This window comes from Desmodus rotundus, chromosome 7 (assembly GCF_022682495.2).
Source record: "Desmodus rotundus isolate HL8 chromosome 7, HLdesRot8A.1, whole genome shotgun sequence".
In the NCBI taxonomy this organism is placed as follows: domain Eukaryota; kingdom Metazoa; phylum Chordata; class Mammalia; order Chiroptera; family Phyllostomidae; genus Desmodus; species Desmodus rotundus.
Window position 1 is genome coordinate 88110332 of NC_071393.1, and position 23949 is coordinate 88134280.

The following is a 23949-nucleotide window of genomic DNA, read 5'->3' on the forward strand; positions in this document are numbered from 1 at the left end:
CAATTCCTGGTTGTTTCTGCCAAGAAATAATGATAGTCCTTGCTGCTTAGGACTGTGCTGGACAAATGGGTCCCATCATAAGCCCCTCAACTGAATGTGCCAATGAGAATTTGGAGAGGGCTCCGCAGAGGACAACAAGGACAATTCCAAAGGCAGAGGGTGGAAGGATATGAGAGAGAAATCTAGGAGTAGGATGGGAGAAGGAGGTGCAATTCAGTGGCTGAATTCAAGAAAATAAAGGGAGTTTACACAGACATCTAGAGTTTTCTACAGACCTCTGCTTTAGCTGAGAGATTCAGGGTAGCTCTTAGGAATTTGTGTCTATTACTGTGCATACAAAGGGATGGCAGCTAAGACAGTTCTGTCATAGCTCCTGTGCCCTCCAGCCCAAAGAGTGGCAATCCTCTGTCACCAGTGCTCAGTGAGGGCCTGGAGTATACTGCGGCAACGTTGAAGGGGAACAGGGTGACCTTCATACCAGGGCTCTGTTCCTGTCCCTCTCATGTCTGCCCCTTCCAAGTCTTAGGTCTGTAGATCAGAGAGCACTTCTGACCTGGGCAGAAACGCTGAGCCTTTGATTCCTCTTTCAAAAAGAGTCAATTCTTCCTTTTTATTGTCTCCCAGAACTGTTCATAGGAACTTGTGACTATGACTTCATTTTTGACTTTTCCTTTTCGTTCTCAATCCACCTTTCCACTTTCTTATTCCCTACTTGTCTTTCCATTTTCCTTCCTTCCTTCTCCTCTTCCACTTTCGGGGGCTCCCCATTCTCCTCTCTCATGCAGTTCCTTGTGTGTTGGTCTGGCAAAGAGGGGCTGTGTCAGAAGCCAGAGCCCGGCATTTGCCCAATCCTACCACCCACAGCTCTTAGTGACAGCCAGTATGGGGGTCTTTCCTGGCTGGGACCATCCTGGGGCTTCAGCTGCTTCAGCTGATAACCTGCTTGGAGCCTCTCATCTACCCTAGAAGCTGGTCAAGAAGGATCTTGGTTTTTGTACTGTTTGACCAAGGGTGAGGTGAAATATGGGTCTGTAACATCATATCTTCAATCATTGAACATTTCCTGTGTACTTACGACATGCCAATTACTCTGCTGAGTACTGGGCAGGAAAATATGTAAACAAGACCCGGTTTCCACAAGCTTGCAAGCAGATGTGCAGTCTGCTTTTGTAATGAACCATAACACACTGGGAAAAGTTTTCTATTAACAGTATGAAAAAGATGTGGGTAAATGGAGGAAAAATGAATCCATGGGCCATGCTTCCTCCCAAAAGCTGACTCTGTCTTGTGTGGTCACTAGGGTGGTTGCCGTAATGTACATAAACATGGATGATGCCATGTTATTTTGACTCCATCTTAACAGTAGCCCATTTCCTTTCTACTCATGCCAACATAGCAAAACAACAATAATCATTAGCCCTCCTTCCTTTTTTTTTTTGCTGAGGTAGCCATGCAGATATTTCTAACCCATGTTGGCTTCCATCATCCACATTTTTACCACTTTTTATTGAAAGCAGACCCAGATTTCAGTCTTACGAAACTCTCCCAAGAGGAAGAGCTGCGTGGAAGTCCAATGGAAAGACAACTTTCATGAATGATCTCTTTTTACAAGAATGGGTGGATGGGAGGATACAGTAGACCTGGACTTAGAAGACTAGAGGGCTAGCCCACCTATTCACGAATTAACTTGATGTACCTGGGGCCTTAGTTTCTTCATTTGCAAACGGGGATGATAACAGTATCCATCTTGTTGGGTGATGGTGCGAATTTGATGAGAAAATGCATATAAAACACGTAGAACACAGAATTAGTGGCAGTGAAGATAAAGTCCACACTTCCTCATCAGCAGAAGGAGCCAGTTTCTGTTCAGCAACATTTCTTGAGCATCTTCCATATTGGTGCCTGACTGGGGGGTGCAGAATGATTCAGAAGCTCATCACTGGGGAAGGGGACATACACACACACACACACAGATAACTCTGTAACAGAATATACAGTCCCGAAGAGCTGCTAGGTTCCTGAGTGTGGGTGCACAAGGCAGGAGGGTCCTGGAGAGCTTGGTGGGGAGGCAGTGTTTGATCTGGGCTTTGAAGGGCGAGTAGAGCGAGATTGTCTTTCCCTGTTGAAAAACACATCAAAATTCTTCATGATTTCTCTGGACTCCCTTCTGCTCTTCTCTACCATTAGCCCCTTCCATTGGGGTATTTTCAATTTCTCAGAAATATAGCATACCTTCTCTTGCCTCCACCCATCTTTGCACGTGCCAATTCGTTTGACCTGAAACTCTTCCTCCTTCTGCTAGAGGGTAGCATAGTGGACAAGCAAGGCACTAGGGTCAGACTGTGGAGTTTGACCTAGCTTTGCCGTTTAACAGCCACTGGGGCCCCTGCTGTGTTACTCAATCTCCCGGTGAGTCAATGTCCTCACCTGCAAAATGGGGATACAGGATAATAATAGTGCCTACCTCAAAGGCTGGCTGTGAGGATTAAATGAGGTAATACCTGCTGAGTACTTGCCAGCCCCACCCACAGTAATCACTGAATATTAAACAGGAGCAGTTGTGGTGAATCCTCTATGTCTGCCAAGCTCCTGCTTGTATTTCCGGTCTTAGTTTAGTCATCACCTCGTCTTGGGGGACTTTTCATACATAGGCCAACTCCTAAGGCCAGGTTGAGTGGTCCCATAGGTACTGCATCTCCTCTTCCACCAAATTACCAACACCACTCATCTCTGTGTCTCCACTAGGTTGCAAACGCCATGAGGACAGGCGACAGTCGATTGTAGGCTGCTGGGAGGGGCACATGGTAGGCACTCGGTAAATACTGAATGAACGACTTGGGGTGAGGGTCCCAGCGACCGCCAGGGTGTGCAGAGCCTCCTGGGCCGCCAGGGTGGGAGTGGGCCGCCAGAGTCCTGTGAAGATGAACAGGCAGGTGGACCTTGACACCACAGATAGCAGACAACCTGGGCGTCCAGGGGGTTCAGGGCAACTTTCCGCCACTGGATGGACCCTGGGCAGACGCGCAGCGCCATGCAAATTTGGCCGGTCTGCCCCTTCCGGAGAAACCACCGCCCGAAGAGCAGGACGAGGGTTCTCGGGCCACGCCCCCTGCTCCTCCCCCGGGCGCGGCCCCGCCCCTCCCATCCCGCTCCCGCCCACGCCCACGCCCCGCCCTCCTCACCGCAACCAAGGTGGCTACTGGCCCGCAGCGCCCCCCACGCAGGCGGGTCCCGCACGCTTTTTCCGCCGCGAGCAGCGCCGCTGGGATCCGGATCCGCACCAGCCGCCGCTGCGGGATGCTGCGCTCGACGTCCACGGTCACCCTGCTCTCAGGCGGCGGTAACAGGACGCCCGGGGCACCCAGCAGGAGGGTGAGTACTTGGGGACAGGAGCCGCCGCGTTCCCGCTTCCCCGTCCCGGTCACCCGGCCGTAGGGGTCTGAGGATGGGGATGCGCGGGAGCCGGTCCCTGGCCCTGATGCCCCACCGTGGGCTCAACTTTTTGACCCTGCCCTAGATCAGGTCCTGACCCTTCTTCTCCACGCCCCAGGCGCGCCCCAGGCTCGAACGGTTTAGGGGACTTTCTGGAATTCCCAGAGATTTCCTCTCCTCCCTGACTCCGCTGTCAGGACAATTTATTGGCACAAGTTTAAAAAACAAAAACAAAAACAAAACAAAACAAAACAAAAACAAGGAAGGCAGACATTTCTGCAGTATCTCTACCTTGAGATTCAAAGGTAAAGAACGGCTTTAACAGCCAAACTTTCCTCCTTCCAGCGATTAAGAAAAAGGGTCGCTTGTTCCCACTGGTGATAGAATAACACTACTTGCTACTGGAGTGGGCTTAGGTAGGCTTCACCTGACAAAGTAGGGTCAGCAGCTGGAGCCCAGTTGCATGTGACTTGGGTTTATGCAAACTGTCTTCATTCTGATTTAAATATTAGCACGGTGGTAACAGAGGCAGCCCTGGTAGCCTTGGGCACCATCCTCGGGGCGGTTGCCCTTTGCAAGTGTTCTGTTTCTCTGCCATCTTTTTTCACATCTCTTCTTTCGTCTCCAGGCAATCTGGGGAAGACATGCTAGGCACATGCAGTTTGCATCTTTCCCATTCCGTGTCTCTTCCAAGATCAGCACCTCAGAGCACACTGCCAGGGCCTTCTTTTGAGCTTTTTAGTTATCTATTCATCGTGATGTTCAGTACTTAACATCCGATGCCTCTTTTCTGTGGTTGAGGCATCTCTAATGTGTTTGCCCAAGGTTTAGCAAAATAGGTGTTTAAGTCCACGTAAGGCACCCTTTGATACTCTGATTGTGTCCTAGTTTGTAGATATATGCATATTTGCGTTTTATATACCTCAGCCAAGTGACTTCCAGTTGCCTTGTATTTTGACTTTGTTTAGCTCTAGAAGAAAGGCATATTGTTACTTTTGGGTGTGGGCCAAGTGATGGGTTCTGGGGAGTGTGTGCACACATATGTGTGCATGAGCACATACACCAAACATTTAGGATTGACAGAATTCTGGTTGTTCAATCCTTAGCTTCATAAAGCAAGGTCTCCATGAGGTCCAAGTGAGTTTCCAACCAGGGTCCCAGCCGTATCCAAGATGGAAATTTGCCTTTTTCTATAGAAATCCTTCACAGTTGGAACATAATTATGACTGAGAAAGAATGAAGTTACCGCAAAGCCAGCCCTGAGCCTGGACAGTCCTGTGCGAACCAGATACCACGAAGGGCATAGTCTAAGCCCCCCTCCAGAGATAGGGCCTGATTGGAGCAGCCAGAGTGATACTGTGGGGGATGCAAGTGTGGTTAGTAAACAATATAATTTTCTGGAGATTTTCTTCTCAAATATTACTTTCAAGTATTTATTTGGTTATACGTGTCTTGGTGTCTGGCACAGGGGGCACACTATGGAGAAGGCTCTGCCTTTTGAGTAAGACAACCCAAGTACTTTGGAGGGAAGGGGTCAGGACCCTGCATCAAACCATACAGGGCTGTTCTGAGCACACGAGTACTTGTTTTGGGAAGATATATGAAGATTCTAGGGTTCCCTTTAGGATTTTCCACTCCACTCATGATTTGCCAATGTCACAAGTACTGTCTGTATGTGTGAGGGGGTGTGTGGGAGGCTGTGCTCTTCTGCTTGATTGGTTGATTGACCAACTAAACAACATTTACAGATTTCCTTCTGTGTGATACAGGGCTGGGCATTGGGTTCACTCTACCCAGTGCCTGGCCCTGGAGGGAGGCAGACTTTGTCACAGACTGCCATCCTACAGCGTGGTGGCTGTTCCAGTGGGGCAGAGTGTTAACGGAGTTGGGTGGAAGCTACAAGACAGGTTCTTCCGAAGCATCTGAGGAAGGCCTCCCTCTGCAGGGGACTTCAGAGTTTAGTCTTGCAGGATGAGTAGGAGTTTGCAGGGCCCTTGACATTGGGATTCTGAAAGGAGGAAATACCATTCTTCTAAATGGAACTCGTGACAAATACTGTGTAACAGTGTCATGTTGGACCTGCTTTAGATCAAAACTCTTACTTCTTTTTTTGAAAAACAGGAGCAAGATGTCTTGAAAATAAAATTGTAGACCAAACAAGTCATCATGAAATGTGTTCCTGAAGTTGACGGTTTTTCCATAAACTCTGTATTGTTCTGTATTTCCTTTGTAATGTTGGACAAGTGATGGTCTTGAACGATAATGTTGGCCATTAAAATAGCATTTCTGTTTCATCCAGATTGCTTACCAAATTAGGGGATGCAGGGGGACCGGGCTGTGTTGGGTGGGTATGCCAGCCAACCAGAAACGGTGGTGACAGCTGACACTGAGCAGGGACCTCTCCGAGTCAGCGGCCAAGGGCAGTGAGGCCAGACCGGACTGTCGCCAGTTATCCTTCGCTCCGTGGCTGCCACCTACAACGTATACTTCCTCCTTATCTGAAAGCATCTCTCAAGACAAAAACAAACAAACAAACAACAGGTGGGAGAGTAATTTCTGTCAGCCGATAAACAAATCTCTAAGAGGCATTTATGGATGCCAACCAGCAGGGGATGTGAAATTAAAAACAAAAAAAATCTGCCTCCAAACCAGTTGTGCTCTAAAAATAGTTTTATCTGTGGCAACAGCAGGAAGATAAATTGACTGGAGAATAACCATAGAGAGAAAGATGACCTTGGAGAATGGGGAAAACCTGTCTAAAATATTGACATTGCTTCATGATTTTGAAAGGAATTTTGAAAATGCAGTTAATCCCACTGAATGAGCCTTTGAAAAGAAAGGTCAGTGGTGTGGCCAGGTTGTGCACTTTTGGGGGAAGGCCTGTGTTGCTTGGCGCAGCCAGATATTGTTGGTTAAGCAGTCCCGCTAGGGTGGTGTGAGACCTGTCATGGGTTTCCTCCAGCACAGTATCTCCCACGGATAATAAAGGACTGTTCGCTGATTGACTGTTATCGTGGGCCCTTGGTGGCCTATAAAAAACAAAACAAAAGTCAACAAGGCCACAAGGAGAGGACTATCTTCTAGCCTGCTCTTGCCCACATTTCTTTCTATTTGGCAAAGGCTTCCCTTTGTTAAATACCGACCAGGTCTGCCAGTCATCACTGCCTAGCTAATTAATGCAGCACTCTCCTGGGTCCCATTTCTGTCTGATTGGTTTAAAATAAAGAATTCTCTCTTAGCTGGGCAGTGAATGGGTCAGACAAGAATTTACTTCATTTCCTTTTCCTTTTCACAGAAACATTGTGTGCGTAACTTCTGTATTGTCCTACAGGCTCTGAGGAAGGGACACAGGGTGTTGTGGGACCTCAGCATCTGGAGCGGGAAGTTGTCTGCAGCATCCACCAGGGAGGGCCCCGGGCAGGGGGCCTGCCGCCCTCGGAAAACAGGCTGGCCCTTCACTAGGGCCCTCCTGACAGGCCAAGTTGTATGGTTTTAGATCCCTGGCATTGTCAGGGCTGAGCCAAAAAGCATCTGTCACTAAAAATTGACAGTTGCATCTCAGAAAAAACCCAAATGTCCCAGGCTCTCTGCTTTGGTTCACCCATGTTGCTGTGTCAGGTGTAGGATGAATGGCCACGAGACCTTGGGACCCGTAAGGAAACTCATGGAGGCTCTGGTCACTTGGGAAACCCTTTCAAGTCAGTCAGCCTCAAAAATTGTCTAATTGGGTTCAGGGAGCCGTGGATCCAGTGCTAACTAACTAGAGGCCACATCGAAATGCTCTTTTCTAAAATACTTTCAGTGATGCTGTGCGTGTGGTCTTAGAGCTTCCTGTGGCCCTCCCCCTCAGCTGAAACAATTCTAGAATTCCCCAGGATACTGAAGAGTAGCACAGTGGTATTCACTGCTTTTCCCTTTTTAAATGAGTGATACTTCCTGAATGTCAATCACATTGTTGACTCCTACTTGTTTTTTAAGGCCAGAGTGAAATGCGAAATTCAGTCGCCTGACTCCTGCTTTAAGAGCCCCTCAGTACTGCCAGGACAAAGTACGACCCCCTTAGCTTAGCATCCAGGCCCCTCTGATTTACCTTTGCCTTTGTTCCCCCTCCCCATGCATACTCTTTCCAGATATTCCAAACTACTTGCCATTCCCCAAGCTTTCCATGCTGTTCCTTGTCTTTTTGCCTTTTTAGTACCTCTCCTCTGATGAAGGGTCATCTTCCCCAGGAAGCATGCTCTGAAGCCTCCTCTTCTGTGTTCCCCTAGAGGCCTGCGCACCCTGTCACTGCTTGCACCACCTATGATTAACAACTTCAGGGACCCTCCCTCCCCAGGCCTGCTGTAATAGGTGCTTGAAAAGAGGAGCATCACCAGGATCCTAATGGAGCCATGCTTAACATTGAACTGACAAAGGGGAAAACAGGAAGAGAAGCTTGGGGTTAAAGCCAGTGCATCACCTTTGGCCCACCTGGGCAGGAAGCAGGTGACAGATGGATGGGAGTGCTGGCCCAGGTGAGGAGTCTGACAGTTCTGGGAAGGCCTCCAAATATTCCAGTTACCTCATCCTGTTGCATAGCTGGAGTTTCATTCCTTCGGTTAAGTCAGTGGTTCTCAACCCTGGTTACACATACATCCTGAGAAGCTGAAAATATTTATGCCCAGGTCCCACCCCAGACCTTCAGAAAGAACTTCAGAAAGTAGAGAAAAATATCTGTGTTGTTTAGGAAGCTCCCCAGGTGACTCCAATGTGTAGCCAAGGACCGGAACTTCTCCTCCCAGCTTTGCTTTCCCCTTACAGCTCTCATGGAAATGCAGACACTTCTGGGACGGTGTTCTGGAAGGTCCCTTTGGCCATGTAGAAGGGCAGGGCTGTTGGGAGGGTAGACTGGGGAGGGTCATAACACTCCTGGTCACACTGGTATCTGTGAACATTCATTTACCTGTGGCTTCTCCTTGATCTTGGCCTCCAGGACACATTGTGTGCTGGTTCAGAAATGGACGGGTCACTGTCCTCCTGTGTGGCTTGAATGCTATGAGTTTTGTCTGGGGTCAGCTCGGACACAGGAAAGAGAGGTGGGAAAAGGTGTCCAAATATGTAGATCAGGAGCCAGTAAGCAACTGCCCCTGGGCCATATCGAGCCCTCAGCCTGTTCTATATACTTCGAGCTAAGCCTGGTTTTCACACTGGCCTGGGAAACCTAAATGTTTACTCTCTGGCCCTTACAGAAAAAGTTTGCCCCACCCTGATGATAATCAGGCCTTCAAGTTCAGGGCCACATCAGAGATAAGAGGCCTACTCCAGAACAGGCATGCCCTGTTCTACACAGCCTGGCTGGAGATTTCCAGGGATTTTATGCTTGTGCTGAGCAGAGGGAGTGTGGGATCCATCCTCCCGGCCACAACCACAGGGTCCACACCTTCTCTTGTTAGGTGGAGCTGGGCAAGGGCCCCACAGTCCAAGTGCTGACCAGGCCTGAGAGAAATGTACATGCAGTTGGCTAAATTCCCTAGGGAAATCCATCTTTGTAAACAGATTGGCAATACCTGTCACCTCTTGTGGTCATCTTTTCCACTCCTTTTTATTTAAGGTGGATGGTTTTCCTCAGGTGACCCAGGTGCCTGAAGCTGAGAGCACGAGGGTATGTGGAGCCCCAGGATGGAGACCAACCCTCTGCATTCACAAAGGGGATCAGAAGCAAGCCCCAGAGGGCCTGCTTAGCTCCCAGGTGCCCTGAGTTGCAGACAAGGGCTTGCTTGTGTATTTTCTTGTGGCAGAGGCTTGAATGCTTGTGGTGATGGCTTGAATGCTATCTGCTCTCCTTTGCTCTCCCTCCCATGGGTGTTAGTTTGAAGAATATGGAAGGCTCTCTAGGGAGTTTCAGGCATATTCTCCTTACAGTGTTTTAGTTCAACCCAAAAGAAACCCATACTGGTATTTACTGAGCAAGTGCCTATTTTGTGTTGATACTATGTTAAGCCCTGTAAGGGCTACCAATGCAATTGGGTGCAAAGCTTTCTCCGTCTCTCCCTCTATTTTCTCCATTCTTTCCAAGTTGTAATGTGTGGAACATAACAGGATGTATTTAATAATTGCTGTCAAATCCTTGAACTCAGATTTGAGTGTTAGTCCCTTCCTGCAAAGATGGCTTCTCAGTCTTCCACTAGAGGCCTTGCTTCTGCAGCAGGTGTTTGTAGATTATTAGAGGTTGGCCTCTGCCTACTTGTCCATTCTCTCTGTCACTGTAGCTTAGGATGCTAGCCCACTTACCGTTCTTGGATCAGGCCAGCTTCCGTGCCTTTGGCCATCCTAGAACAAACACCTTTCCTGGTAGTTGTCTGTTATTTTGACAATGAATTCTCCAAACCTCACTGACCTGAAAAGTTCTTCTTTACTTCTATACCCAGCTCAAATGTTATCTCCAGGAGCCTTCCCATATACTCCCACCTCCAGTTAAAATAATTATTCTCCTTCCTGTATTCTCATAGTAATAAAGGACACTTACAGAGGGCTGTCTAGAGAAAGGGAATTCTGCTGCAGTCCCCGAGGGCAGTGCTCGGTCTGTTAGGTAAGAGTTCTGAGGGAGCATGTAAGCTCATTATCTGAAAGTTAGAGGTGAGGTGTAGCAAAATGGGAGGCTTTGGAGGGACGTGATGGTGTATGTGGAAGTGCTAACACTGTCCTGAATGCCTGTGCATGGAAAATGTTCCTCCCAGACTGGGCATCCATGTGCCAGTTACGTTGTTGTGTGTGGGTTTTCCTTCATAGTGCCAACCAAGTGTAAATGCATCATGAGGCTTTGCTACAATTGAAAATGGCAAAGTTTTATTCAAGGGTCTTAGGGTTTGCAAACTGGAAACAACAGTTAGGCAATGTCCCAGAGTGTTCTGAAGAAGAAAGAAAAGCTAAGAGTTTTTATGGTAAAAAGTACATTCTTGAGAAGAATCAGCCCTGCATTCTTAGCCTCTGGATTGGTCTGAGATGATAGTCTTCCAGATGTACGGTAGTCTGGGTAATGGATGGCAGGCTGTCTGGGCAAGTCATCAGAGGATTCTCTGTAGGTTACATATCTGTATCTGTACCCGGGTCCACATCTATATCTACCTCCAGGCATCGATGCACGACTGGAAAGTTCAAAAATTTAAGTCCTCAGGCTAGTTAAAATAAAATACAATAAAATCTATTCCTCATGCTTTTGCCCATTTGGTCTGGACCAGTTTTGTCAGCTTGACTATGCAGACTCCCTTTTAAGTCAGCTTAGCTCTACTGACTTCATCTTGTTTTCTTCACTCATTACCCCATAGCCTGGCAGGTTGGACTTAAAGGGTCTTTGACAGTCCCATCCTACGGGGGCTTCTTGGCCGCAGGGCAGTTTTGCTCAGAGACCACCCTGTGGACCGGTGCAGACCCGTGACCCTGCAAGCCCGATTGGGGGTGTATCAGTGTGCTGGACCTGCTGTAAAAAGTGCCACAAACCAGGTAACTGAAACAACAGACAGTATTGCCTCGCACTTCTGGAGCCAGAAGTCTGAAATCAAGGTGCCAGGAGGGTTGGTTCCTTCACAGGGCTGAGAGGGAAGGATCTGTTCCAGGCTTCGGCCTGGGGCATGTTTGTGCGGCGTTCTCCCAGTATGTGTGTCTGTCTCCAAGTTTCCCCTTTCTGTAAGGGCGTCAGTCATTTTGGATGAGAGCCTGTCCTAATGGCCTCATTTAACTTAATACATCTCTAAAGACCCTGTTTCCAAATATGGGCACATTCTGAAGAACTGGGGGTTGGGCTCTCCCCTATGAATTTTAGGGAGGCACAGATCCATCCATAGTGGGGCAAGCGGCACTCCTGTAAGTCGAGCCCGTGTAGCAGCGAGCTGGGCACTCTGGGTGCTGATGGAGCGCTCTTTGTGTTGTTTTTTTTAACGGCAGGATCACTTTTCCCTGGAAAATGTCACAGCAGGACCAGACTGTGACATTCGGGTGAAATAGACATCATGTGGCATTACGTGTATTCTCATTGTTGTGCAGACATCACCACCATCTGTCTCCAGAATTTTCATCTTCTCACTCTGAAACGCCATACCCATTACGTAGTAACTGCTCAGTCCTCTCTCTCCAGCTCCTGGCAATCGTCATTCCACTCTCGTTCTGTGCATTTGTATTATTGGCTTAGTGCACTTAGCATAATGTCCTCAAAGTTCATCCATGTTGTAGTATGTGCCAGAGTTCTCTTCCTTTTTAAGGTTGTATGATAGTCCATTCTACATATTGGGTTGGACAAGCAATCCATTTGGTTTTTCCATAAAATAAAGGTCACATTTTTCATTTTCACCAATAACTTTATTGGTTGGGATATTTTGAGTATGCTGGCTATCTCTTGTGTGGTATAATGTTGATTGTTCTCAATGAATGTCTCAATGTAATCGACTTCTAACCAACCTTGCAGAATTGCACAGTGAGAAATCTCCAGCACAGAACTTCACAAACCACTTTTGACACATTCAGTTAGTCACAGCATCTTCTCCATACACTGCACAAGTCTTTTGTTTTTGCGTTTCAGTTGCATTTTTACCTTTCTTGAACTAATAAAACATAATTGCCAAAAATGTTGCATATTTTCTTCCATCTTCAGCATTAAAATGGCTACACACAAATTCACCAATTTTCCTGTTTTTTAAAAAATGTACACTGATAAGACAGCTGTCACAATACAATCTAACCAAATTGTTTCAAATGAAGTCGAAGACAAAGCACTACTACAGCCATCTTATGGAAAAAACCAAACACACTTTTGGGCCAGCCCCATCCATGCTCCCGTTTTATTTCTCCCTCACCCGTCGATGGGCAGTTGGAGTGCTTCCACCTTTTGGCTGTTGTGAGTAATACTGCTATGAACGTGACTGTATAGATTTAAAGACTTTGTGATTGAACGTGGACGTGTTTATTGTAAAATTCAATAACTAGTCAAGTAGAAAGCACCCTTGCACCCTCATCACCACTGTGGGTATTTTGGCCTCTCTCCCCCCAGCTGTACTTTGGACTATGCGTGTGAAGTGAGATGATGACATATACACTGTTCTGGAACCTGAGCCATTTAAAAAATGTTTGTAACAACATGAAGTCTCTCAGTACTTTCCTTGTTTTGAGCAGCAGTATGTTGAATGTGGGTGACGGGCCAGGCCAAGGCTGGCTTACCCTCAGAGCGCCCCGTGCGATTATCCCCAGTGCCAGGCAGGGAAGCAGGCTCTGAGCAGCCCAAGATCACCCAGCTCTTTCTACCCCAAACGTGAGTTCATAACCGGCCTCTCCTCTCTGTCTCTTGTAGGCAAATGTCTGCAGACTGCGGCTGACTGTGCCTCCTGAGAGTCCAGTTTCTGAGGAAAGTGAAAACAAGATTGGAAGAAAAGAGCAAGTAAGGCATTTCTGAGGCAAAGCTCTGACAAGTTCTGCTCTTTGGGTTCTTTTAGGTTAGCCCTCCTGTCCTCTACCCAGTCTGTTCACAGAGCCTGAATGTCAGTAATTCTGTTGATGGAGGGCCCTCTCCACCTTGCCGTCCCATCTCCCGTCTTCCCAGAAGTCAGACCGCCCAGACCGGCTGGCCCTGCCGGCCCGTGCCCCTGCTCTTGTTGCACGGTGAACACTGGCTCTGTGTTGGCTTTAGTGACAGGTGCTGTGGCAGCGAGCGTGTTTTCCTGAAAGAGCCCGGTCTGGTAGAGTCAAAGGGCCCATTGTGAGCCGCCAGCAGGGCCTGAGCCTTTCTCAGCAGCAGGAGCTGGGGCCCAGTTCACACTGTGGAGAGTCTTCCTGCAGAGGAACGGCCCAGCACTCTGGCGTGTGTGGCAAGGGCAAGGGGCACTTGGCTGCAGGCAGGAGGCAGCAGACTTTTTTGTGCCAGCTGCTGTGCTAAGTGCTGGGCTGTGAAGATAAGTCTGACCTTGTCCTTGCCTTAGAGGAACTTGCAGTGTTTCAAGTGAGGCAGATGTGACCGTAAACAATGATGATGTGATGCTTCAAGTGTTGGGATCTGGAAGGGTAAGAAGGGCCCTGGGAACGTGGGGGAGGAATAACAGACTGCTCGGGGGCTGGCCTGGAAGCAGAGGCTTAAAGGTACACAGCAGATCCCGCTCACCTCTCGGCCTGTGGTCTGAGGCAAGTGACTTTTCTCATTCACAGTCAGTGATGGGGCACCTGCTTTATCCCAGGCACTGTTCTCCACACTGCAACTATAGTAACGAGCAAAGCAGTAAACAAACAGACAAAAATGCTTGTCATTCATAGAACTCAATATAAATCCTATTGGGAGGACAATAAAAATTTAAAAATGAAACACGATTATAGAGTTTAGAAGGTAGTTAAGTGCTGATGGAGACAAATAAAGCAAGAGAAGGGGACAGGAATACCAGGGTGTAGGTAGTAGTTTTTCTTCTGCTTGTATTTTAATAAGTATAAAATAAAATAATAAAATATGATATAATATAAATTTTATATATGGAATTATAAGGCAGTACCTTCTCAAAATACAAGCTATGCTGTGGAAATAGCCAATCATATGGTCACTTATGTAAAAGGAGGCTTTTCTTTGACTGGTAAATGGTGGATAATGTCCCCAAAGTCACTGCAGGTCTTGGTCTCTCCTTCCCTTCTCTTACACCCTTCTTTTCCCCACTTGCTACCACGGACAAAGAGCTGTCTGTGCTCATGCAATGATGAATGACTGGGAAAGGAGCTAGGGAGGAAGGAAAACAAGGTTATGACTAGAGCAAGGAGAGAGTGAAAAGATGCGTATCTGCGGAAAGAGAGGATGAGCCCCACTGAAAGGATCCAGTAACGTAGCTGGTTCCAGGTGGGAGCAGGGAGAGCACGGGTAAGCCTGGGACATGTGCTAGAAAGCAAGGTAGCACTCCCAGGTGAATGGGGTCATATTAACAAGCCCCCGAAGCTGGTGTGAAAGGGCTCTCACTGGCAGAAACGGAACAATGTGAGCATCTAGTAGAATAATGACAGCAAGGGGTTTGCACACTGAATAATGAAAACAGCCCTCGTGGCTGCATAGTCATAATGAGAGGGAGGGAGGGAGGGCGAGGCAGAGGGAGAGGGAGAGGGCTCTCCTTTACAGGACGTCAGATGATACATTTAGAAAATCTATTTTGTAACCCTTAGGTTGTGAAATCAGTGGGTGCAAAAACTAATTGGTGAGTGAGTATTGTGGAACAGACTGTGGAACAGTACCTCCCAGATTGCTTCCTGATTGTAAAGGTACAGTGGCACAATCTGACAGTTTCATAGTTCAGTCAAGTGGTCCATTTAGCGGCCAGTACTGGGATGGCCTGATGCTATGCGACTTCTGAGGTGATCTGATTAAGAAGTGCACAGTATTAGATAAGTGCTATTCGTACAGAACTTGTTTAACTGAATCCAGTAATAAGGAAACAGAAAAATCCCAAATGTGGGAATATCTGCAAAACGGTTGGCCAGAATGTTTTAATAAATTCAATGTTTTTTTTTTAAAGATGAGAATGTTGGAGATAAGAGACTTACATCAAATATAATAGGTGAATCTTGGTTAGGTCCTGGATCAAAAAAATCTACAAAAGACACATTTGAATAATTGCACAATTTTGAATATAAACCACATATTAGATGTCACTGGATAAATATTACTTTTCTTACTTGTAATAATGGTACTTTGTTAGGTAGTTGAACTATTCTTTCAGCTTCTCTGTAGCTTAGAATATTCTCCAAAGAAAACATTTGGGGGTAAAAACTTGTAACCAAAAGAGAGCAGGAGTGGCCAGGCTTCAGCTACTGGACCCTTGTTGGCGACTGGGATTACATGGGGCCCTGTGTAGCTGGGGATGTGTTTGTCCCCTTGTGTCCTCACCGACCCCCTTCTTGTCTATCCCATTAGAGCTGATAGATTTGTCAGAGAAATGGACCTGGGCCATGTCTGGGGGCACACGGGCAGCTTAGCACATGGGGACTCAGAAGGAGCACTTTTTGAAGAAGGGACCCAAACCGGAGTGAGTGACAGGACAAGGGCCTTGGTGGCTGCCCCCGTAGCAGGGTGGAAGATGTGGGGGATTAGCTGAGTTGGAGTTGACCCAGCTGAGTGCCCGGGGAGAGGTCTGTGAAGGGTCCTGGAGTGCACAGTGGGGCAGTAAATGCTGTGAAGCCCTGGAGGGCACGCCACCACTACAGAAGAATCCCATATTTCCAAAGAAACAGGCGCATGCGTTCTATGTCAAGTGGGAGTTGGTAACCAAGTTGTGTACTGATTAGCCTATTAGTCTTGAACAGTGCTTTTCAAACTTTTTAAAGCAATAGGGCCCTCTCTTTTTTTCTTTTGATCAAAATGTTATCCCAAAACCTTACATATAATTGAGGCAAAAGTGGTGATGGTGGAGACCAGAGTCCCCTCCATCTCCCTTGATCCTGCCCCCCCGTGGCCACTGCGGCCTGAGGGCCCCTCCTGCATACCCAGGAATGCAGGGTAGAAACTGCCAGCATAGATTCTGTGCCGTGACGCTTGTACTGGGTGGACCTGAGTGTCTACCCAGCGTGCAGCCTGAGTGTCCCTCTGTGATGCACTGGTGACTCACTGCAGAAGAACTGGGGTAGAGAGGAGGAGGGTGGGGCTGGCTGTTTCCCCAGGACTGAAGTCCTTGGGTGGTGGCAGCCCTTGAAGGTACTGGTGGTAAATGTGAGGCTGTTCTGGGTGATTTTGTCACCAGCCTGGCAGTGTTCCTGGTCTTAAGTCACTGGGAGCCAGAGGCAGGCACCAGCGAGTGGGCCCTTGGGGTGCCACCTCCTCTGATTTGCTTTCAGTGTGGCTGCCCCTCCCTGGGACCTCATAGTCCACACCATCACAAGATGCCAGAAACTCTGGATGACCCTCCCTGGTGAGATGACTTTGGTTTTTTTGGAGGGGTCTGCATTGTGCAAAGGCCTGGGACTGAGGCTGGCCACGACGTGGAAGCCGGAAAGCGTTAAATGGTCCAAGTGCCTGCTGATGAAGTGGAACTTCTCGGAGGGTTTCTAGGGCCCTGAGCTGCAGCCGACCCAGAGCAGGGCTGGGCCATATTCTTTCCCACAGTCAGGGAGGACACCTAGTGTGATTTGAGGACCTGAGATGACAGAGAGCAGCCAGCCACACACAGATGCCATGGCCACTGGGCCATTCTTCTGTCCCCTGTTCCCAGATCACTGGAGAGAGGATTTACTCGCAGGGCATGGCTGTGGCACTCACAAGTGTTGCCTAGCTTCCCAGTGGTGTGTGGGGCAGTCACAACAGAAGCAGCCTCTTTTTCTAGACTCATGGGGTTACCGCATGGGTGTGGGAGGTTGTCTGCTCCTTTTTTTCTTCCAGATGATATCAGCTGCCCCGAGGCTGTTTTCTGTGGGCCTCCAATGAGCTCCCAAATACTTTCTTTGCTTCTCAGTTTCTTCATCTTTCAAGTAGGCACAATAATGCCTGGTTGCAAAGAGCAAATGAGCTATTAATATGCAAAGGACCTGCTTCAGTGTCTGGCCTATACAATTGATCAGAGAGGTAGTGACTAAATGCCAAGTAGCTTCCCTTTGAATGCCCAACCCAGTGATTCTTGTTCTTTGCTTTTCTCCCTTGGACCCTCCTGGGGTTGGTCAGTCCCCTTCCTGGAACTGCCCATCCTGCATCTCCTCCGCCCTCTTGAGCTGTGCCTGCTGCATCTTTTTTGATGTCATTATGTCTTTTCCCATAAATCTGAATATTCCTCTGCCCACACCACCAGACTTCCTTAAAACTTTGAATGGAACAAAGGTACGCCCACTTGGAAAACTTTCAGACCCTATCAGAACAGGCAGCCCAGGGCATCTTTCATTCCCATTTCCTGGTTACCAGTGAGAATGGCCGTCCTGTCTTATGCTTGTTCGTTGTATGTGTTTCCCTCAGAGACACCTGACTTTCATCTGCTTCCAGGGGACTCTGCTGGAGTCATCTCATGAAACCAACTCAACATTATCTCCTTTTTTATTTCCTGCTTGGTCTGCCCTCACTGGGCAAGTTCACATACTGTCTTCTAAACCCATGGGGTCTACTTCATCCTCAGAACCCTTGCTAAGTAAGACTCAAGCCCAGGCCTGGAGTCCCTTCCCAGCTGCTCTCAGTTTATCCTCATCTCCCTCATCCCTTAGGGCCTGCTTCCCTGAGACCTTCCCTGACTGCTCCTGCTTTGGTGATTATCTCTCCTTAACCTCATGTACCCAGGCTGCCCCTCTCTCCTGGCACCCAATCACCTCTGCCAAGAACTCCCACATCTCTCTACACCAGTACATATTCCTGTGCAATTTGTGTACAGCATACAGGTTTGCATGTACACACACATAGAAATGAGGCGGTGTCTGTTTCTGTCTAGAGCCTAGCACCTGCCTTGCAATAGGTGCTAATGAATGACTGTTAATTACGGTGATTCAGTTTTATATTGGTTTCCTAGGCTAGCTGTCATAACAAAGAACGCAAACTGGGCAGCTTAAATAACAGAAGCTTATTGGCTCACAGTTTCGGAGGTTGGAAGTCTGGGATGAGGTGTCAGCCAGCAGGGCCATGCTTTCTCCGAAGCCTCTAGGGAAGAATCCTTCCTCACCACTTCCAGCTCCTGGTGGCCTTTGGCAGTCCTTGGCTTGTGGCAGCATCCCTCCAGTCTTCATGTGGTGTTTTCCGTGTACGTGCATGGCTCTCCTTTTTATAGGGATACCAATCATGCTGGGTTAGGGCCCACTGTAACGACTGCATTTAAATTTAACCCTAGCTCCATATAAGGCCAAATTCTGAGGTCCTAGGGATTAGGATACCAGCATCTCTTTACTTGCAGGACACAATTCAACCCATAATAAGTTTCTTTGTAGAATATACCATATTTTTTGGACCATAAGACACACCTAGGTTTTAGAGGAGGAAAATAGGAAAAAAAATTTTGAAGCCAAAAATGTGGTAAAATATTTAATGACATAAATACCATAATATTTCACCAATGTAAATGTAAGCTACATTCGGACTATAAGGTGCACCCCCCTTTTCCTCCCAAATTTTGGGGAAAAAAGTGCATCTTACAGCCTGAAAAATACAGTAATCATCTTAAACTGTACTAACAACTCAGATGAATTAACCATGGACTTTTATGTGTCTACTAAAAAATCAGTATCAGTATGGGAGAGAAAATGTTGGTTATTTTGTAGGCACACATTTCATGTTGAGAAATTGATAAATGTGGAATGTAATCTTCATTAAATTGTCGAACATTAAAATTAATATTAGTAGTAGATAATTTTGAAATCAACTCCCTATCATTTTCTAAGAACTTTGCGAATGTATGTATCCATATTTCTGTCCAAATCCATACGCAGTGTATTCTTAGGTGCGTACACACGCACACTTTTACACACAGAGAAATAAGAGGCACAAGCAACCCCAGCTATTACAGATTTATCGTGTTGAATCGGGGTTTCGCCACATAGTTGAATGTTTGAGAATATAGTCTGAGCTTTGCTGATTTTGAGTCTGTGTGGTGGTGAAGCCTTTTGCAAATGGACAAGGAGTGTGAAGCTGACAATCTTTGATAGCGTTTAACATCCCACCATTGTGGGTGTCCTTTAGTCTTTAAAGAGTCTGTTTCTCTCTAGACCTTTGAGAGCTCTAAGTGAGAGAGCAGATATATGTGTATGTATGACAAGCTGGGAATTTTTATAGCCCAGTAAAATGTTTAAAAGGAGGAAATCCTTGCCCTTGGGTTTTATGGTCTCCTTTCCTTAAAATCCCTGGATGATAAGCCTGCTGAGTTCCTGGCGTGACTGTTTGCACAACGGCCTGGCATGGGCCGTTGCCAGGGGAGGGAGTGTGCTGCCGTGGTGCAGGTGGGGCTGGGGCCGCCCTGTCCGACAGCATGCAGGACTCTGTTCCTCCCAGAGGCAATGGCCTTGGGAGCACAGGAAGAGGCCTGGGTTCTAGTTTGGGCCGTGTTTCCAACTGAGGGAGTATTGGGGCAGTCGGTACATCTCTAAGGGCCTCATTTTCTTCTTCTAGCGAATGGAAACATTAGCCTAGAACCAGCATGTCCCCAGGCTTGGTTAGCTGTGGAACGCCACTCCAATGAACACGTAGGGAAGTGCAACCAATAAAAGGGAGAGTGCAGCGGCTGTGGTTTCCCATGGGCCATGGGAACACCAACTTGCACGGTTGTTCCTATCAGGAAAAGTCTGTTTAGGATATTTAATCAGTCAAGGTTACCTAAGGTGTCTACTGTACCACTGAGTTCCGGAAAAGAAGTCCTGCTCACCCCTCCCTACCTCACCCCAATATTGCCTTTTCCCCCGGGATTGTGAGGCCTAAGCATCTATTGTCTGCTCAGAGCTGTGAAGTTTCATCTTTAAGAAGTAACCTCCTGTCAGGATACTATTATTAGAACTACATTCTCTGGGATTTCTGCATGGCTAGAAGTTTTTCTTCTCATATTTAAGTATTCAAAGTGATCGGTTTTTTCCCCCCAAGCATGATTTTATTTAGGAAGGGGTCTCTGTCAGTCTGTGAGATCATCAGAAGTAAGTATCTTAATAAGCCAAAGGTTTCCGTTTCTCTGAGGAGCCTCGGATGCCAATCCCCTCCCTATTTCTCTAGTAGGCTGTGGCCCAGCTGTCTTGTTCATTTTTGTCACAGGGCCAAACAATGTCAAGTGTAAGTAATGACCAGGGACCAGTAATTTGCTGAGATGGACACACAGGTCAGACAGGTCAGGGCACATTCTTGAAAGTGACGCCCTGCCTGAAGGGTGGACAGCATGCCCAGCGGCCCGGCACTCAGCTCTCCTGGGGCAGCTGCTGCCCTCTGGCTGGAAGATGAGGTCCAAAGCAAGACATTTTAGACATAACTCAGCTTCTAGTCTGCAAGCCATTCAAGTCATGTTGTGGTCCGTCTCTGTGGTATCGGCAGCCTGGAGGCACCTCTGGGGCCGGGGCTGGCTGTGGCCAGTGAGCACCACCAGTTTGGGTTCGTGTTAAATTGTGTTTCTGCTGTTCTTTATTCCCCCAGAGCCCTCCTCGTCCTAGGGACTTTCTTCCTTTGCACAGATCAGTGTCTGCGGTGACCAAGCACTCCGAGGATTCTGGCGCAGACCCAATTCTAAATATTTTGCTGTCTTCCTTCCTTCAAAACATATTTATTGAGCATCTGTTAATGCTGAGTATTGGAGATAGAGCAGCAAATACAGCAGATACTGTCTCTGTCTCGATAGAGTTTATCTCATTGTAAGATCACATATTTTGATTTAGGGTTTGGAAGATTTGGTCACCTGTCACTGGTTTCACTAAAGCCCTTACAGCAGGGATTGAGGCTGTCACTTTTCCATGGCTTCTCCTTTCTAAGGCACTGGCCGCTAAATACATCTTTAGGGAAAACAGCCATATTGTGAGCGGGTAAGTAAATTTGGAGTTATAGCCCAGGGAACAGTCTCTCTCTGTTTTACTGATTCTGCCTGTTGTTAATTCTGTTGCATTTCACATGGGGATGCTGGGATGGCTTTTCTATTGGTGGTGTCCTTTTCCCTTTGTGGCAACAACTTTCTTTGCGTTCCATGCATTTGTGACAGCTTTGTTTTCAAGGAGATTTTGCCTAGCATTGTCTCATGTCCTGGAGACTGTTAGTGGACCTAGTGTACATTCTTTAAAATTTGATTTTTTTTAGTACTAAGCAGCATTATCAAGAAGTTTGAAAAAACTTACTTTTGGAGAATTTGAAACATAAACAGAAGGAGACCAGAGCGTGTTATGAGTTGTTGACCCCTCACCCAGCCCCAGCTACCCTCAGCCCGGGCCAGTCCTGCCCTGTCTACATGCCATCTACTTCCTCAACCCAATACCCAGATGTCGTAAATATTTATTTAAGTACATTTCTCTGAAAGATAAAAACTATCTCCTAACATAATCACAGTACTATTATTGTGCCTAAAAAGTTAGTATTTGTCTTATAGGGAGGTATTTTAAAGGGTATGAGTGCAGGACAATTTAGCCACAAACATAGTGACAAAAGTCACTCTTTCCATTTTTCTCTGTGTTCTCCAGTTTTTGACCATAAACCATTTGGTAAAAGTGATAGTGCTCTCAGCTCCTTTGCAGCTTTACTGGACATCGAATTGGTGATGGGGGAAAACCACCAGCACCCCTGCGCCTCCTCCATCTGAGAGGGACCAAGGGTGTTTCCTTCAGCTGCACCCGATGTACATGCTCTGGGTAATTCCCCAGGACCTCTTCCAACTTCTAAGGCTCCCTGTTGATTCAGTGAGTATTTATTGAGAAGCTTACTGCATCTCAATCACTGTTAGGTGCCAGGGATTGTAGTGGAAAAGAAGACAAACAGGCCCCTAGACTTCTCGGAGCTTCCAGTTGACAGGGGAGCAGGCCCTTCATACATAACACTACCAATGGTCACTTCAGTATGGGTGTTGTGAATGTCACGGAAACCCACGCAGGCTGCGGGACCAGGGAGGCCAAGCCAAGTAGCCTGTGTGAATGCCCAGAGGCAAGAAGGAAGTTGGCCGATGAAGGAACTAAGAGGAGGCAGTGAGGCTGGAGTGGGGTGGAGGCTGAGGGGGAGCTGGATCTTGGGAGGCTGGAGGAGAGCCTCCCCAGCCTGGGCCCACCTCTTCCCAATGGCCCAGGACCCAGAGGTCTGGCTGCCACGTGGGCACGTGAGTTCCAGGTCCTCTCCTGACTCTTGGCTATTTTGAAGGCATTGTAATCAAAGAGCTTATGTTTGGGGACACACAGGCAGACACTTGAATGCTGCCACCTTAGAAGAACTAGTAATAGTTACACAGGAGGTTATTGTGGGGATCAAAAGAACATTGTATAATGAATGGCTAGGCAACAAACATTTTCCCCCTTCTTTCTCCATAGATGTGCTTTCCTTCCCCCTGCCACAGCCCCGCAGCTCCTCACGCTGCCTTGAAAATCCCTCCTTGTGGAGTGGCCCCTGCTGGTGGCCCTGTTCCCGAGCACAGTCCTGCATTGGGCCCTTCCCTGGGGGGTCTGTCTTTCAGACCCTGATCTTGCAGTAATTTTTAGATCCTGATTTTGTAGTAGTTTTAGTTCTTTGAAAATTGAAATAAGTTATTAATTAAAAAATAATGTCTTTTTGGCCCCGCAAATCAAAGAGTATAAAGGAAAAAAATGAAATCCAATTTTACTGAGGAAACTGGCATTAAAGGTTTGGATTCCATCTTTCTAGATGTTTATACGCACACACATTTTTAAAACCATAAAATGGGAATATGAAAATTGCTATTTTTTACTGAACGGATTTTCACTATCTTTCTGTGTGCGTAACTTTTAGATCCACACCTTTTGAGCAGTGTTTCACAGACCCTGTGGTCCCCGGTGCTGTTTATGTGTTCCCCCATGGCTGGTGGCCCTCATCTCCCCTCCTGCAGGGAGGCAGAGTCCTCTGTGTCCGGTCACCCACGCATTTTCCTGGCAGCCAACCCACCTGTGAAAGCCTGTGCTGTGCAGAAACACATTTCGCCGAAGCTTTGTGTCGTCATTTGCTTGTTTTGCAGGAACCAGGTGGAGTCTGAGACTGCAAGAGCATGCTTGTGTTTCCTGGTACAGGGGGGGTGTCATTAGAGCTGTTCCTCTTTGTAATTACGTGCCTAGTAAAGCAGGGATATCTAACCCCAGCTTGTCACTCACTCCACCAAGATTCATTCCGCAGACCACTCACCTCAACTTGATGTACACATTTCAAGAGTTCCATTAGTGTCTGTGGGACCCAAGTGTGAGAGACTCAAGTGGAAGCACTTTCCAGAATCCAATTTAGAGTGTTACGGTTCCTCATATCCCATCACTTCCCAAGTATGTGCAGAAGGGTGAGAAGCAATGAATGTTCCGTTTTCTTAGTGTTTCACAAAGCTCACATTGTAAGCAAGTACTACGGAAGGGTATAGAGAAAAAAATTGACAGTTATCCTGATCTCCAGCACCACTGCCCTGCCCTGCTGTCCTCTCTTTGAGGTCATCACTATTCATAGTTCGTCGTGTGTTTTTCTAAACTTTTCTAAACATTGAATGAATGAGACCATAAGTATTCATTATTATTCCACAAATGGATGATTTTAAAATACAATTTACAGTTTTGTATGCCAAACTATTTTGCCAGGGCGTGGGAAGAATTGATGCAAAGGTGATCTAAAAATTAGTGGGAAAGCAGAGCGGCCGTTATTGAATTCAGGCTTCTGTACAGTGATTGGTAAAGTACTGGGGTCAGCCCCCAGGGAAAATTGGGGGTCAGCCAGTTTGTTTATGAAGTCTCAGTCCCTGGTCTTGATTTTTTTCCTTGCCCCTTCCTTTCGAGGTTGTGGCGGCCCGACTCTGTCCCCCTACATGTGACAAAGCCCGCAGTGTGGGGAGGTGTACTTAGTGCAGGCAGAGTGGGGCTTGAGTCCAGATGTGTGACTGCTGTTAGCGAGTTACTTCTCTGAACTTTGGTCTCCTCAGTTATAGAGAG

General features: G+C 47.3%; 1 protein-coding gene and 1 long non-coding RNA gene across 4 annotated transcripts in view; one reads left to right on the plus strand and one right to left on the minus strand.

Annotated features, from left to right (window-relative positions):
• Positions 1-1671: 1671 nt before the first annotated feature.
• Positions 1672-3311, minus strand: LOC128781318 (uncharacterized). Its single transcript, XR_008427262.1, has 3 exons — positions 3183-3311; positions 2233-2913; positions 1672-2119 (listed from the first exon to the last, which is right to left on the minus strand). It is a non-coding gene; the product is annotated as an uncharacterized lncRNA (long non-coding RNA).
• The window catches only part of MYZAP (myocardial zonula adherens protein), an 86431-nt gene continuing 65665 nt past the window's right edge, over positions 3184-23949 (plus strand). For all 3 annotated transcript variants that reach the window (XM_024567425.3, XM_045201248.2, XM_053927840.1), the window contains exons 1-2: positions 3184-3372; positions 12749-12835. In XM_024567425.3, coding sequence (XP_024423193.1) covers positions 3298-3372; positions 12749-12835 — 162 coding nt within the window. In that variant the 5' untranslated portion in view covers positions 3184-3297. The remainder of the gene's footprint in view (positions 3373-12748; positions 12836-23949) is intronic.